The sequence below is a fragment of the Natator depressus genome, chromosome 10, assembly GCF_965152275.1.
Source record: "Natator depressus isolate rNatDep1 chromosome 10, rNatDep2.hap1, whole genome shotgun sequence".
Lineage (NCBI taxonomy): Eukaryota > Metazoa > Chordata > Testudines > Cheloniidae > Natator > Natator depressus.
In genome coordinates this window covers 32,737,124-32,750,541 of record NC_134243.1, presented here as the reverse complement: position 1 = coordinate 32,750,541, position 13,418 = coordinate 32,737,124, and the positions used below count along the sequence as shown (strand labels likewise).

The window sequence follows — 13,418 nt, the reverse complement described above, 5'->3', positions numbered from 1 at the left end:
TCAGACAGATGGAGCAGTCACTCGGAACTAGAAAGAGTGGAGATGACCATTGGTAGGAAAGGGGATCCTGTAGCTCAGTGCAGAAGCCCTTCATCAGAGGGTATTGCTGCAGTCTAGTGGAAATAATTGTAGACTGGGGCACACGTGCTGGACCAACAAAGAGCCATGCAGTCTGCTTGTCTGGAGCCTGGAGGGCTGCAAGTATCTGTATAAAATGGAGAAGATTTCAGTTGCTTCCATGGAGGTTTAGTCCAGGCTGATGACATCACCCAGTGTGCAATGCTGTTGTCAGTAGAGGCTGCTGGTATTATGAAGCATTGTCTGCTGGGACCTGTAGTCTCCGCAGGCTGCATCACCATATTGTATATCTGGGTGACCACATTTAAAACTCCACAGTGCCTGACTTCCATTGACTTCAATGGGAGCTGGGTGCTGTAGTGTCATTTGTGCTTTGAAAATCGTCCCCTTGGTTAATGAAATGTTCCCTTTTCATTCTCCCTTGTTAATAAACATCCCCCAAGGAAAAGGTTTCTATGTGATGCTGTGTTTCTAATCCTAGCTCGGGAATGTTTGAGATCGCCGAAGCCTCTGGCGTCAGACCTGGGACCAAAATAATTATCCATCTCAAAGAGGAGTGCAAAGAGTTTGCGAATGAGGACCGCGTCAAAGGTGAGCAGGGTGCAGAAATGAAATGGTATTCTTTGGACTCCTGTAGCCCCTTCCCCCTGAGGATTGCTGTCCCCATCTCACAGAGGCCTGGAGAGGTGGTGACGTGGTGGCAGAGCTTAGATTAGACTCCAGTGTCCTGACTCCTAGTCTTCTGCACTGCACTGCACTCCAGGCTTTGATGCTTACACTTGTAAGTTGCCTGTTGGTTGATGCTGTCCCCCCTGTGCCCCCCCCTGAGGGTCAACATTTCATTGCCAGAGCCCTGTGGCTCTTCCCACTTTACACTCCTGCCCTTGTGGGGCTCCACATCAATGCTGTTGCTCTTGTGAAGATCGACTGGGCTTCTGGAGCCCTGTGGATGGGTGTAAGGGTTACAGTGATGGGGGTGAGGCACTGTGGGCTTGTCCCCTGTGTAGCTCTTCTACCACCATGCTTTCTCTTCCTTTGAGCAGTCCCAGGCAAACCCTAATCCTCTCAGGTTATCTTGGAGCTGTGGAAAGCTCCATGGCCAGTATTAGAAACTCGGAAGTTCTCTCTTACTTGGGTGTTGTTACAATGGGGTGGCTAATGTTTGTAAAGTGCTCTGAGATCCTCTGCTGAAGGGGCCTGGGAAGGGCAGAGGATGATGAGATTTTAAGGGTGAGCTTGGGCAGATGGGATGTATGCAGAGAATATCTGTCCTTTGCTCACCACAGGTGCTGCTCACCAAAGTAGAATGTGGCTCCTATTTATATAATCCAGGAGCAGCTTGCCAGCCCCAAAGGCCATTACTCCATCTCCTTCTACCTCTGTTCTAATCCAGGAATATACAGGGTGCTGCCAGTTTAACTCATTGACTTCTCCCAAAGAAATGGGAAAATCTGGTTGAATTGTCATGCCTGCTTTTTCTATAGACATGTCTGGGAGTTTAGACCCCCTAGTCTTTTAACCCTGGCTTAATTCCTTATATTTCACAGGGTAGGGGAAAAACTGTTAAAAGAAACATTGAGATTTCAAAATGTAGTTAGCAAATGAGAAGGTTATGGCAGGCTGCTAACCGTAACTTTGCCAACTTCCGCATAGGCATTGCAATGCAGTGTCTAATTACATGATCTGCTGCTATTTCCACAGACACCTGTCTGTTTTGTGAGCACAGTGGATGGTGTATTGTTTAAAATGTTTTACCACACATGCACATATGTGAATTTCATTTTAAAATGGTTCTAACATGGCCAAATGTAAACCAGTTTTTCCTGGGATCCTAAAAGTCACCTTTCCTCCTTAGGAACCATATTCCTGCCAGTTTCCAGCTCTCTACTTCACACTGCACAGGTGCTAGAGCTTGGGGAGGGGTGGGGGTTAAAGCAAGGATACCATATCTAATGGGAAAGTGTCCCCTTCCCTCTCTGGATCTCAAATAGCTGAATAATTTTTACTCAAAGTTTTCAAAGAAACTCATTTATCTCTGGGCAGAAACCAAGTCTCTTAAATTGTATCTTGACAAGGGAAAGATTCAGGAGGTTGTGAGCCACGGTAAAAGCTGGGTAACCATGGAAACACTTGAACCCCCACCCTTTAACTGTAGGTGTCCCTATGTTCTCCTCACCCCGTAATGTTTTGAGATCCTGTGCTGAGAAGTGCTGGTCACTACAGAATTGGCTGTGCCATACCAAAGTTGTAACTGTAGAAGCAAGAGAGAGAAAAGTCCTTTAACGTCGTCCTCTCCTCTCCCTGGGGCCAGTGCAGGATTATTCGCTAGAGGTTTTTTCTGGCATTTTGCTGAGTCTAGTTTTATATGCCCTAACCAATCCACCCCTTCCCTCGGGGGAGAGGGTTCTACAGCTTGATGGCTCTCACTGATATTCAGCCAAAATATTCCCTTCCCTCTGTCCCATTACTCCTACTTGTACCTCAGAGTGCTACATTAAATACTCCTCTCCCACTTAGGTATTCACGCAGTTCAGATGTTTGTAGACTGTTCTCACCGCCACTACCTCCAGTCACCATCCCTTTGCTAAGCTAAACATTCAATCTCTCCAGGCCACTAACGTTCTTTGTTGCTCTTTTCTGAGCTCCTTCAGTCCATGAATTTTTTCTGATTACCTGATGGGCTGTGGGAAAACATAGTGGGGGGCAGGAGCAGGCTGCAGTGGAGAGCAGGGACACTTCAAAGGAGCTAACCTGTGCTGATATGACAGGTTCCCATAGCTCGTCTCAGTCACAACGATATGGTGGTTGAAACTGATAAGACCTGTGTTCTGGTTTTTTTGTTGAAAATGTTTCTCTCTGTTCCAGGGGTGGTGACAAAATACAGCAACTTCATCAGCTTTCCCCTCTTCCTCAACGGGAGACGCCTCAACACGTTACAGGTTAGACTGAGAGCCATGGACAGGGTAGTGACTAGGGGGGGAAACTTGTAACCCTGCAGTGGGCTCAGGAAATGAGTGAATGGGTCCAAAAAGGACAAAGAACTGTGAATGGGTGGGGTGGTGGTGATTGTCCAGGGCAGGGGATCACAGAGCCTTTCTGAGATGAGGAGTTATTCAAGATGAACATTCTCTCCGAAACCATTGACCTAGTGAGTTGAAATGTCTGGTTGCGGTGAAGCTGGTTGGCTGGCTTCAGCCGTAGGCCTTTGTGCCTGACAGGATCATAGGCTGATGACAAGTCGATAAAAGCTGCAGCTGTTTTAAGCTTCTGCTGGAAGCTGGCTTGAGTATGTGTAGACAGTGCAAGCACTTGGTCACAGCAGCTTTTCCCTGTGCTGAAAAATGCCTATTCTGGGGGATTGTGGTCTCCAGGATGGGGGGTCAGCCTCGCCAAGATCGCCCACTCCAGTAATTTGTATCTTGTACAGAGGAGAGATAGGGCAGTAGCTGTGGAGGTCGTAGGGCAGCTTTCCAGGTTATAAAATGGCAATGACTTCTGATGGTCTCCAAGTTGTTGGGAGTTTGCTGGTGGTGATGACTTCCATCAATAGTGCTGCCATTCAATTGCGCCCTCTTGGCCCAAGATAGTTAAAGAAATCTGGAAGGATGCCGCCAATGCCAGCTGCTTTTCCTGCTCTGGTAGCAGAGAGGAGAGCTTCGATCTTGGTTCTTGTGAAGGTTTGACAGAGACTTGATGGAGGGGCACTCAGTGCACAGGATTAATTAAGAACTGTTTTCACCAACCCTCTGACAGTTGTCTGGATTTCTTAATAGGAGCCTGACGATGCTGTTAGCAATGACTTGCAGCGTTTGTGTGTGATGGCATCACATCATCGAGGGGCCGGAGAAGGGCCCGTGCTTTATGGCTTGAATGCATGAAATCTGTGGCCTCCCCTGTATCTATCCATAGTTGTAATCTTGTACAGTCCAATGATTGCAGGAGAGCAGTGGCTACGTCTGGGTCGCCAGTAGCTTTATATGCCCTTAGGAGTGTTTTGCTCTCTGGGCTCCAGCACGACATAAAAAAGGTCCTGTAACCAAACGGGATATTCTTTTGTGTGGCTTTAATAATAAGCTCCATGAAGTAGTCAAAGTTTTTGGGCATTGGTGGTATGCTACTGATGGGGTTTCTTGACAGCAGTGGAGAAACCCAGCCAGTCTGCCCATCTCAAGTTCCAGCATGGAACTGGTACACTTGTGATGACAGGTTGGTCGAGACCGATGTGTTCCACCGATGTATGTGGAGGGTCCCGGGAGGGGAGCAGCTGCAGGACGGAGCAACGTGAGGGGAGGGTCACCTGAACACATGCTGCCAGCTGTGCATGCTCTGCTAATTAACTGCGCAGCATTTGAATCTCTCCTGGGCTGCTGCCCAAGTGCGCAGCTTACAGGGAACACAGGCATCATCCCTTTTTAACTTATACATGAATGATGTGCCCCAAATGATATGCTGCAAGTTCATTTAAGCTGACGACCTGGCACTAATGACACAGGCTGCAACTCCCAAGGAAGCAGAATACATCCGTAATGCTGCTCTGAAGTGGATGGAAAACTACTGTACTTTTGATACTGGTGGCTCAAACCCAATCTATCAAAGAGAGTGTCATCAGCTTTCCTTCTCAGCGATTCTGAAGCTGAGAGGACGCTGAACGTAAACCTCTGTGGCAAGGAACTTGCCCACGATCCTAACCTCTGTGACCTGAGAATTACCCTTGATCATAGCCTTACCTGTCAACAACATCTGAAGAAAGTGAGCCATAAAACAAAGAATCACATCAATATCATCCAAAAGATAGCAGATTCTAGCTGGGATTGTCATTGCTCCAATGCTACAAATGGCAATCTTGGATGTAGATTGTTTCATGGCCGAGTACTGTGTACTTGTTTTAGGAAGAAGTTCGCACATGGACCTCATCGATATGCAGCTACATGCTCCACAGCCTTGGCTTCCAGTCCTATCAAGCATCCTTCCTCCAGAGATCCAGAGAGAGATGCTACATTGCACGAGTACAAGAAGACCCTCGCTAACCTGAGCTCCTGCTCCATGACAACCATGTTAATCAGCCTCATGCCTGCCTTAAGTCCCACCGGGTGTTCTGGGCATTGAAGAAGCTCTTCTGTCATCCAGCTTCAACCCAGAAGACACCTGGCGGATGCAGTGGGGAAGCTCTGATGTAAACAGCAAGCACTCAAGATGATCCCACCGTCGAACTGCCTGGCTTCTTGCTCCATCAAAGACAATGGACGACAATCAACCATATTAGGGCATTATATGGAAGATATGAGCACCTGATGGACAAATGGAGAATCAAGAATTTGCCACAGTGCAAATGTGGAGACTTCCAAACTATTGAAAACATTATGAACAAGTACCCCATCTTTTCATTTCCAGGAGGTATAGCAAAGGTGCACTCTGCATCTCTTGAGGCCCTGGAATGGATTTCAAACATTTTCTGTTAACTTGGAAGTGTTGCTATTTCCATATGAAAGAAGACTCAAAAAGAAAGGAGATAAATCAGGGCTTGTCTTTACAAACATCAAGTCTGCCTTCTGTTCTGATGCTCCATGTTTGTACCCTTTGACTTTTCCTCCTTTATGCACTATTTTGTTGACATGCTCAAGGAATTTTCGTAGATTAGCAAAGTAAAATTTTCGTTTTCAGAAGCCATGCCTATTTTCCCAGATCATACCCTGGTTACTTAGGAGTTTAATAATTCTGTTTTTAATTATTGTTTCAGCCAGATTATCTGTAACAGGAGGATCATGCTCTTTAATTGCCCAACTCACCCCAGTACTGTTTACTACAACACTTGCTATCCTCTTGTCCTTTTGCATAGTAACTGATTTTAATGAGAGGATACTTTTGTTAGCTACTCAGCCACTTCCTTAAGCTCCTTCAGAACTCTTGGATGAATGTCGTCTTGTCTTAGTGATTGGTTGCCATATAATTTTATCAGTTATCAAAAGATAAACTCCCAGTTCAATCACAAATTGTTCAGTTGGATGCAGGAATCTCTGGGTGACATTCTCTGACCCGGGTTACACATGAGATACACATAGATTCAATTATAATAATGTTCCCTTCTGCCTTTAAAATAAAGTCTATGAGTAAATTTTTCCAGCATCTCATCCACTGATGCCTTAAGCTCTGACTGTGCCTCATCTTTATTATCTGACAAGAGCAGGTCTAGGGCAGGGATCTCTTCCTAGAATGTGGGTGTGGAAATAAAGGTCATTCCAGATTGTACGTAGATGTTTTAACGTGAATATTTAAATACTAATAAACCCTATCCCTATTACATATTTAGATTCCTACAATAATAAAAAAAGGCTCTTGTCCAAGACCTGTGCCATAAACCACAAAACCAAAAATAACTCTAAACCACTGCTTACCCCAACAGCTAACAGACCTAAGTCATTGGGGACGAGTAGTAGTAAGGTGGGGAGACAGAGATCTTTTATATAGACTTAGTATTACTTTCTCTTTCTCACCAGTTAGAAAGTCTGTTCTCTTGAGGGGAATGGCCGCAGCTGTCTTCTTAATAAGCAGGTGGCCTCCTCCTGCCCAAAGTCCTATCCTGGATTTCATGCTTCCATTTCTACACACGACAAGACTGATTCCCTGTAAACAGAAACCTGGAGATGGGACCCATATTGCACAAACTGATTTCCCCCTAGAAATTATTACCATTTAGCCAACACTACATTGGAGCCTCTTCCCATTTAAATATGATTAGGTCTACGATTTGGTCACGGAGGTCACAGCAGTCATGGATTCCGTGACTTTTCCGGACGTCTGTGACTTCTAGGGCTTCAGGAGGAGGAGGTGGGACTGTGCGCCCCTGCCCTGCAACTGGGGCTGGCTGGAATCAGGACCCTTTCTCCGGGGGCTGCAGCTGGGCTGGAGGCTGCAGCCGGGGCCAGGCGCCCGATCCCCATGGAGTCCTGGGCTTGGCAGGGCTGCAGCCGGGGCCACGTGCCCCAGCCCTGTGGCGTCCTAGACTTGGCGGGGCTGCAGCCGGGACCGTGCACCCCAGTCCTGCAGCTCTCACTGCAGGCTGCAGCTTGGGCCATGCGCCCCCCTTGTGGCTTCCCAGGGTCGTATGCCCCGCCCCCCACTGCGGCCAGGGCTTGGTTGGGGGCTGCAGTCGGGCCACGCGCTCCTGTCCTACAGCTGGGCCAGCTCTGGAGCAAGGGCTGTGTGTCGTTTCGTTTCTCTTCTCCTCTTCCCCCCCCCCCCCCCCCCGTGGTTGTGACCCCCCTGCTGTGGCCACTGGAGTCAGGAGGCATGGCCTGTCAGTCTCTCTCTCTTCTCTCCCCCCCCGGGACTCCGTTCTTCCCCCCCTACCGAGCCCTGCCCCGGTTATTTTTATTAAAGTAATGGACAAGTCATGGGCTCTGTGCATTTTTGTTTATTGCCCGTGACCTGTTTGTGACTTTTACTAAAAATAACCATGAAAAAATCTTAGCCTTAAGTCTGATATGCTGTTTGGGCACAAGTGAAGGACCTGCTGGCTCTTTCATGGACAGTGGTCAGCACTCTGGGGAGCAGCATAGAACTCTGGTCCTAGCAAGAGGTGTTGTAAAGCATCTGAACTCCCCAGTGAATCCCAGTTACACCTTGGATCCTGGAAACCCTACGACACCGTTGTAACTTCTGGTCATATCAAGGGGCTGCTTGGGAATGACCGTTCTAAAAAAGGAAGCGTACTCAGCATATTGCCTGAGCTGCAAGAGTAGTGGGCCTGTTGGGCTTGCTATTGGAAGACAGGGGGTATGACTTGGGGACCTCTGCCTCTGCTACTGATCAGCACTTGGAGATGACACCAAGGGCAAACAATCTATGTAAGAAAGTAAACCTAGCCCAGCAGCAAACCTGAGACCTCTACATTGGTTCCAAACACAAATTATATGGGCAGGATCCCTCACATCTTTACTGATCACAAGCATGGTGCTATACTAAGACCAAGAATCATGATGTTTGTAAAGCTCTTTGAGGAGGTAAGGTGCTGTGTCAACACAGTGATTCTTCTGAGAGGGAGATGACGACAGAACTTCAGGAATAAAACCAGCCCAACGTACTTTGTCAAGACACTTTCTGGATACAGGCCTCCCTGTGCAATCACTGGGGAATCCTTGGGAGGAGAGGGGGTAGGGGTCTGGCTGCAGGGAGAGAGCCAGTCTTTGTAAGGAGGGAATCCCTAGGCTGCGCAGGGTTTGTCGGCTTGTTATACAGATAAAACTGCACAGTATCGTTTCAGGGGACAAGACAAGGTGTCATGTTTATTATAATAACACAATTTGATTTAAGACCAATAACTAATATCTAATACCTATGTACGCACACACACACGCACGCGCACACCCCAAATGTTCTGCAGCTACTAGATAGTTACCAGTCCTGAATGTAGCTTGGGTTTGTGGCTTGGGGTGGCTAACTGGCCAGGAAAGCCAGGCACAAGGAAGAACTGGGTCTCTGTTGAGCATGCACCAATGCCCTTCCATGTTGGCAGCAGAATGTTACTCTTCAAAGTCTTCCATCTCACCCATCCTTTTTGTAGGCTTTAGTTTGAATCCAGAGTCTATAGGTCTTGCTGTGTCACGCTGCCTCTGAGTTCGGTGTGATTGATCACCCGTCAATTGCAGACATGACTTTCAGCCTAGGACCTGGCTTTGATGTTTCTTCAGTTGTTCTTTTGTTCTCTTCTTTTGAGGGTGGACTCTTCTTGCTTTGTCGGGGCTGTTGTCTGCATCTTCAGCCCTTGGTGTTTACACTTTATTTTGTCAGGAGGGGCTGGGGCTGGAGGTTGAGTCCATCATCCATATATACCTCATTCACACATCTAAACTACACTAATCAGATTACAGCAGGGTTTTGCAAAAATGAAGTGAGCATTTTAAAATGGAGTTTGGGACAAGTTAAAATGGAGTTTGGGTTACAACATGGACAAGTGTAAGGAATGGCAAACAGTGAACAGAAGTTACAATGTTGAAGCAGTGCAAGTTTCAGTGATTTAAGCAGCAATTGGATTGAAAGTGAAACTCAATTAGCCAGTTATTGGGGTACCTGGTTTTATGAATGAATGTAGTTTCGTTCATAATACTTTACTTATGAAGTTATATTAATAAAGTGAGCAATTAAAAACAATTTCATTGATCAGTTCTACAGGCTTTGAAAGACCAGACCAGAATTAGTAATAGTGATGCCTAGCTCTGGGCCCTGTCCAGCACAAAGGAAGCTGTTGACAATGGGACGTGCTAGGGAGGGCAGAATTAAAAGCAAATGAGTCTTAGCGTGTGGCTGTGGGGTGGGGGGTGTGTGTGAGTGTTACCAGATGGGTGGGGATTTTAAGCCTCCCTCCTTCCCCACAGGCGCTCTGGATGATGGACTCCAAGGAGATTGGTGAATGGCAGCATGAGGAGTTCTACCGTTTCATAGCCCAGGCTTATGACAAGCCTCGCTACACCCTGCACTACAAGACAGATGCCCCCCTCAATATCCGCAGTATCTTTTATGTGCCTGAGATGGTGAGACTGTGGCATTCTCTTGGAGGTGTGGGAAATCCTCAGTGAAGGGAAGGATCAGATGGGTGAGATCATCACAGAATAGACGTCCTTTCCAACTTGAACAGTTTCAGCCTTGTGTGCCCAGCACTGCAGAATTCTTTTGGAGTAGCCAAAAGGGAATGCCCAGTATCTAAAAGAGATGGAAGCATCTCTCCAATGGGAGTAGTGTGCCACAGGATAAATGGGGTGCATTGAACTGTGTCTATTTGTCAGGAGCAGAATCTGGCTTAGGTGGGAGAAACCGTCACAGGGCAAGATTCACACGCTCCTGTAGTTCCGTTCTGGTGGGGAGGATAAAAACGTGATTTGCTCTGATCATCTCAGACCTGTGAAACCCATAGTGAACATCAGCAGAGTGTGGGGCTTTTGTATGAGCCCCACTTGGGCCCCAAGCATCCTGGGTTTGGATGGTGTAACCTCTTCCCCTCTTGCTTCCACAGAAACCATCCATGTTTGATGTCAGCAGGGAGCTGGGCTCCAGTGTTGCCCTATACAGCCGCAAAATCCTCATCCAAACCAAAGCTGCTGACATCCTGCCAAAATGGCTGCGTTTCCTCAGAGGTAGGCTGGTCAGGGAGCAAGCAGGAGAGTGCAACAGGCTGCAGCAGCACCTTCCTTGAGTGTCACTTAGGGCAGTGGAGGCAGATTTCTGAAGGCAGCCAGGATGGTGACATGAGACATCTGCCGGAGATTTGTGGGGAGGGAGGAGTTAGCAAAAGGCTGAGTCCTCTGAGTCCAGTTGTATCCTAGTCTTGAGTCACTTCATTGCCACTGTTTGTTCTAGGTGTTGTCGATAGTGAGGACATTCCTCTGAACCTCAGCAGGGAGCTGCTGCAGGAGAGCACCCTCATCAGGTGAGCAGATAGAGGGGCTGGTTCCCAGGGGAGCGGATTTTGGTGAGTGCATGGGTGCTAACCCGTCTATGGGTGGGTGGTGATAAAGCTATAGGATGTCAACTGAGATCAAGACCTGGCAGGTGAGCTGTGCAGTTCCCATTAACAAGAGTTTCTGTGTGTAATCTGATACTATGTAGCCTGAGAAGCTCCAAACTCTCTCATCCATGAGGTGTTTCTCAACCAGACATGGTAGACAGAGTGTTAACTTGCTGTGCACCATCCAGCTTCTTCTTTGAGTTGTGTCCCTGTGAGCGCTCCGCTTCTGGTGCGCCTGCGCCTTTGAGCCAAGATTTTGGTAGCAGTGCCTATTCAGCCCATGCATGCACCCTGCTCATCCTCATGTCCTGCACCGAGGACGTATAGGGCTGTGCAGACAAACCACCCTCAGTTCCTTCTCTACCACAAAGTCCCACAAGGGAAAACTGAGGCAGAGTGGAAGGAAGGCAGGTAATGGAGCACCCACAGGGACATACATCGTGAAGCGCTCCAGTTTTTCGAGTGGTCCCCATGTGTATTCCACTATGGGGTATGCATGTGCCCAGAGATGGAGAATTTTGCAAGCAGTGTCTGTTGGTCCGCCCATGCACCCTGGCTCACCTCATGCCCCTGACTGAGCAGTTAAAGGACAGTGCAAACTGACCACCTCTTCAGTTCCTTCTCACTGCCTCATTGTCTGTGTCAGAACTTCCAGTGTCCATAGTTTTGGCTATCTGTAAATAGTTTTTATCATTCTAGTGTTTTCAGGTTTTTATCTGATAGTTATAGTGTTTTGTAGTTAGTCTTCCTGGCCTGGAGAGCCACTCCTCTTTCACCCCATGTTCTGTTCCCTGATTCGGTACTGGACTATGCCCAGTACTCTAGGCTTCAAAATTTGTGCTTTCTTCCCGCAATCCCTCTTGGTCAGCGATGACCACCAATGCTGCTTGCACTCTCTCAAGGAAGCCCACATTGCAGCAAGTTGTAGTATCTGCTTCTCGTTCTCCAGCCATACTCAGGAAGGGTGGGAACTTCGCCTTCAGATGCACCTAATGGAAAAGGGCATGATGCCGCAATCGGACCCTGGCCAGGGGACGTCCCTCCCTCCATTGTACACTGGCCTGATTCAACAAGGAGTGCATCTCCTGCCATGAGGTCCAACTTGGGAGCGAAGGAGTCAACCCCCACAGATCCCTCGGCGGAATCTTGTAAGGAGAGCAGAGAGCATGCTCATAAGTATGAGGCTAAGACTTCCTTCATATCCATTTTGAAGAAGTTGGATTCAGCCCTGCCTAAACCAAACAAGTCTATAAGCTTAGCTGAAGAGAACCTAGGATGTCCCACGTCTCAGAAGCATGACAAGAAAGTCCACACAAGTCTGGTGGCACTACCTCCAAACAGAAACCCCAGAATCCACCAGCACTGACGAAGACCGATCATCGAGAGCATCAGTTACCCATGTGCAGTCTTTGTTCTCAGTGGCTGTGGCACTGACTGTCTCTGCTGCAGCTCTGGTGGACTGGATCCCTTTAGTTCTGGGAAGAGCCAAGACCTAGGCGCCTCTTGCGGACATCTTTGCTGCCCCATACCCAGAGTCTCCCTTTTCAGAAGGGTTATAACTCCACGAGCAGAGCCAGTCTTCAGGAGGAGTCTGTCTCTCATTCCATCTTCAGGCTATGACTTCCCTCCAGCAGCCTCATTGGTACTGCCGTTGGAACTGGAATCCTCTTTCTCTCCATCAGGAGATTCTAAACCATCTGATGAATCATTATTCCCTCCTCCAAGACCCACCTTCCTGGTCAGAAGACTTGGACAAAACTGGGACCAACCTACACCTCATCACCCATCTCAGAGCCGATGCTACCCCAGGCCATGGAGACTTCTGCAATCTCCATTCAACCCATCCTGTTGTCCATATAGGGGCTGTGGGACCAGCACCGTCCTGTAGAGTTGGTCCAACCTCCTAGGATGTTGCCCTTTCCCTCCCCTGTGAGAGGACACCTGGAGCTGTAGAGGAGACCTTTGAAGAACAGGAGGCAAGGCTGACAAGGTGACACCTCACACAGATATGTCCTCATCATTGCCGGATGAGGCTGTAATGCCTCTACCGCCTTCCAGGGTGGATGACTTTTGACAGTTCCAGAAGCTGATGAAGCATGTCACAGATATACTTCAAATTCGTCTTATGGAAGTCCAGGACTCCTATAATAAACTCTTGGACCTTTTACATACCTCAGCTGTGACATGTGTGGCATTCCCAATACAGCCAGCCAAGATGATCTGTCAGACTCCTGCCCTGATACCTCCTACATGCAAATAGGCCAACAAACAATACAACTTCCCATGTAAGGGTTCAGAATTTTTATTTTCACATCCAACACTGAATTCCTTGGATGTAGATGCAGTTAATGAACGTGAGAGGCAGCACAAAACTGAGGCAAGAAGCAGAAGCATCTTGATCTTTTCAGTCACAGAGTAGATTTTGTAACATTGTAATTCAGGATAGTGAATCACCAGGTGCTCATGTCAAACCGTGACTACCTGCTTTACAATAAATTTAATACCTTTGTTGAATATTTCTCCATCAATAATTTAAGGCCATCATAAATGGAGGCCAGCTCTTGGCAAAGATGCTATTACAGGCCACGTTAGACGCAGCCTATACTGCAGCCCACTCCATTTCGACCACTGTCATGATACAATGAGCATCTGGGTCCAGCAATCTGGCTTCCCTAGGGAGTTACAAATCTAGTGTAGAAGACCTTCCTTTCATCAGTCACAAGTTGTTTTCTGAGTCTAAGGACAACTCCCTTGTCCCTTCCCACTTTGAAGGACTCGAGGGACACACTTAGATCCCTCGGGATCTATACCCATGCAAATAATAATTTAAGCAGATCTCAGA

The 13,418-nt window shown here is 47.7% G+C and overlaps 1 protein-coding gene across 1 annotated transcript in view; it reads left to right on the top strand.

Moving 5' to 3' along the window:
• TRAP1 (TNF receptor associated protein 1) overlaps positions 1-13,418 on the top strand; it is a 79,097-nt gene that overhangs the window by 44,427 nt on the left and 21,252 nt on the right. Inside the window, exons 7-11 of the mRNA XM_074965682.1 lie at positions 560-669; positions 2,944-3,017; positions 9,450-9,605; positions 10,085-10,205; positions 10,429-10,498. Coding sequence (XP_074821783.1) covers positions 560-669; positions 2,944-3,017; positions 9,450-9,605; positions 10,085-10,205; positions 10,429-10,498 — 531 coding nt within the window. The remainder of the gene's footprint in view (positions 1-559; positions 670-2,943; positions 3,018-9,449; positions 9,606-10,084; positions 10,206-10,428; positions 10,499-13,418) is intronic.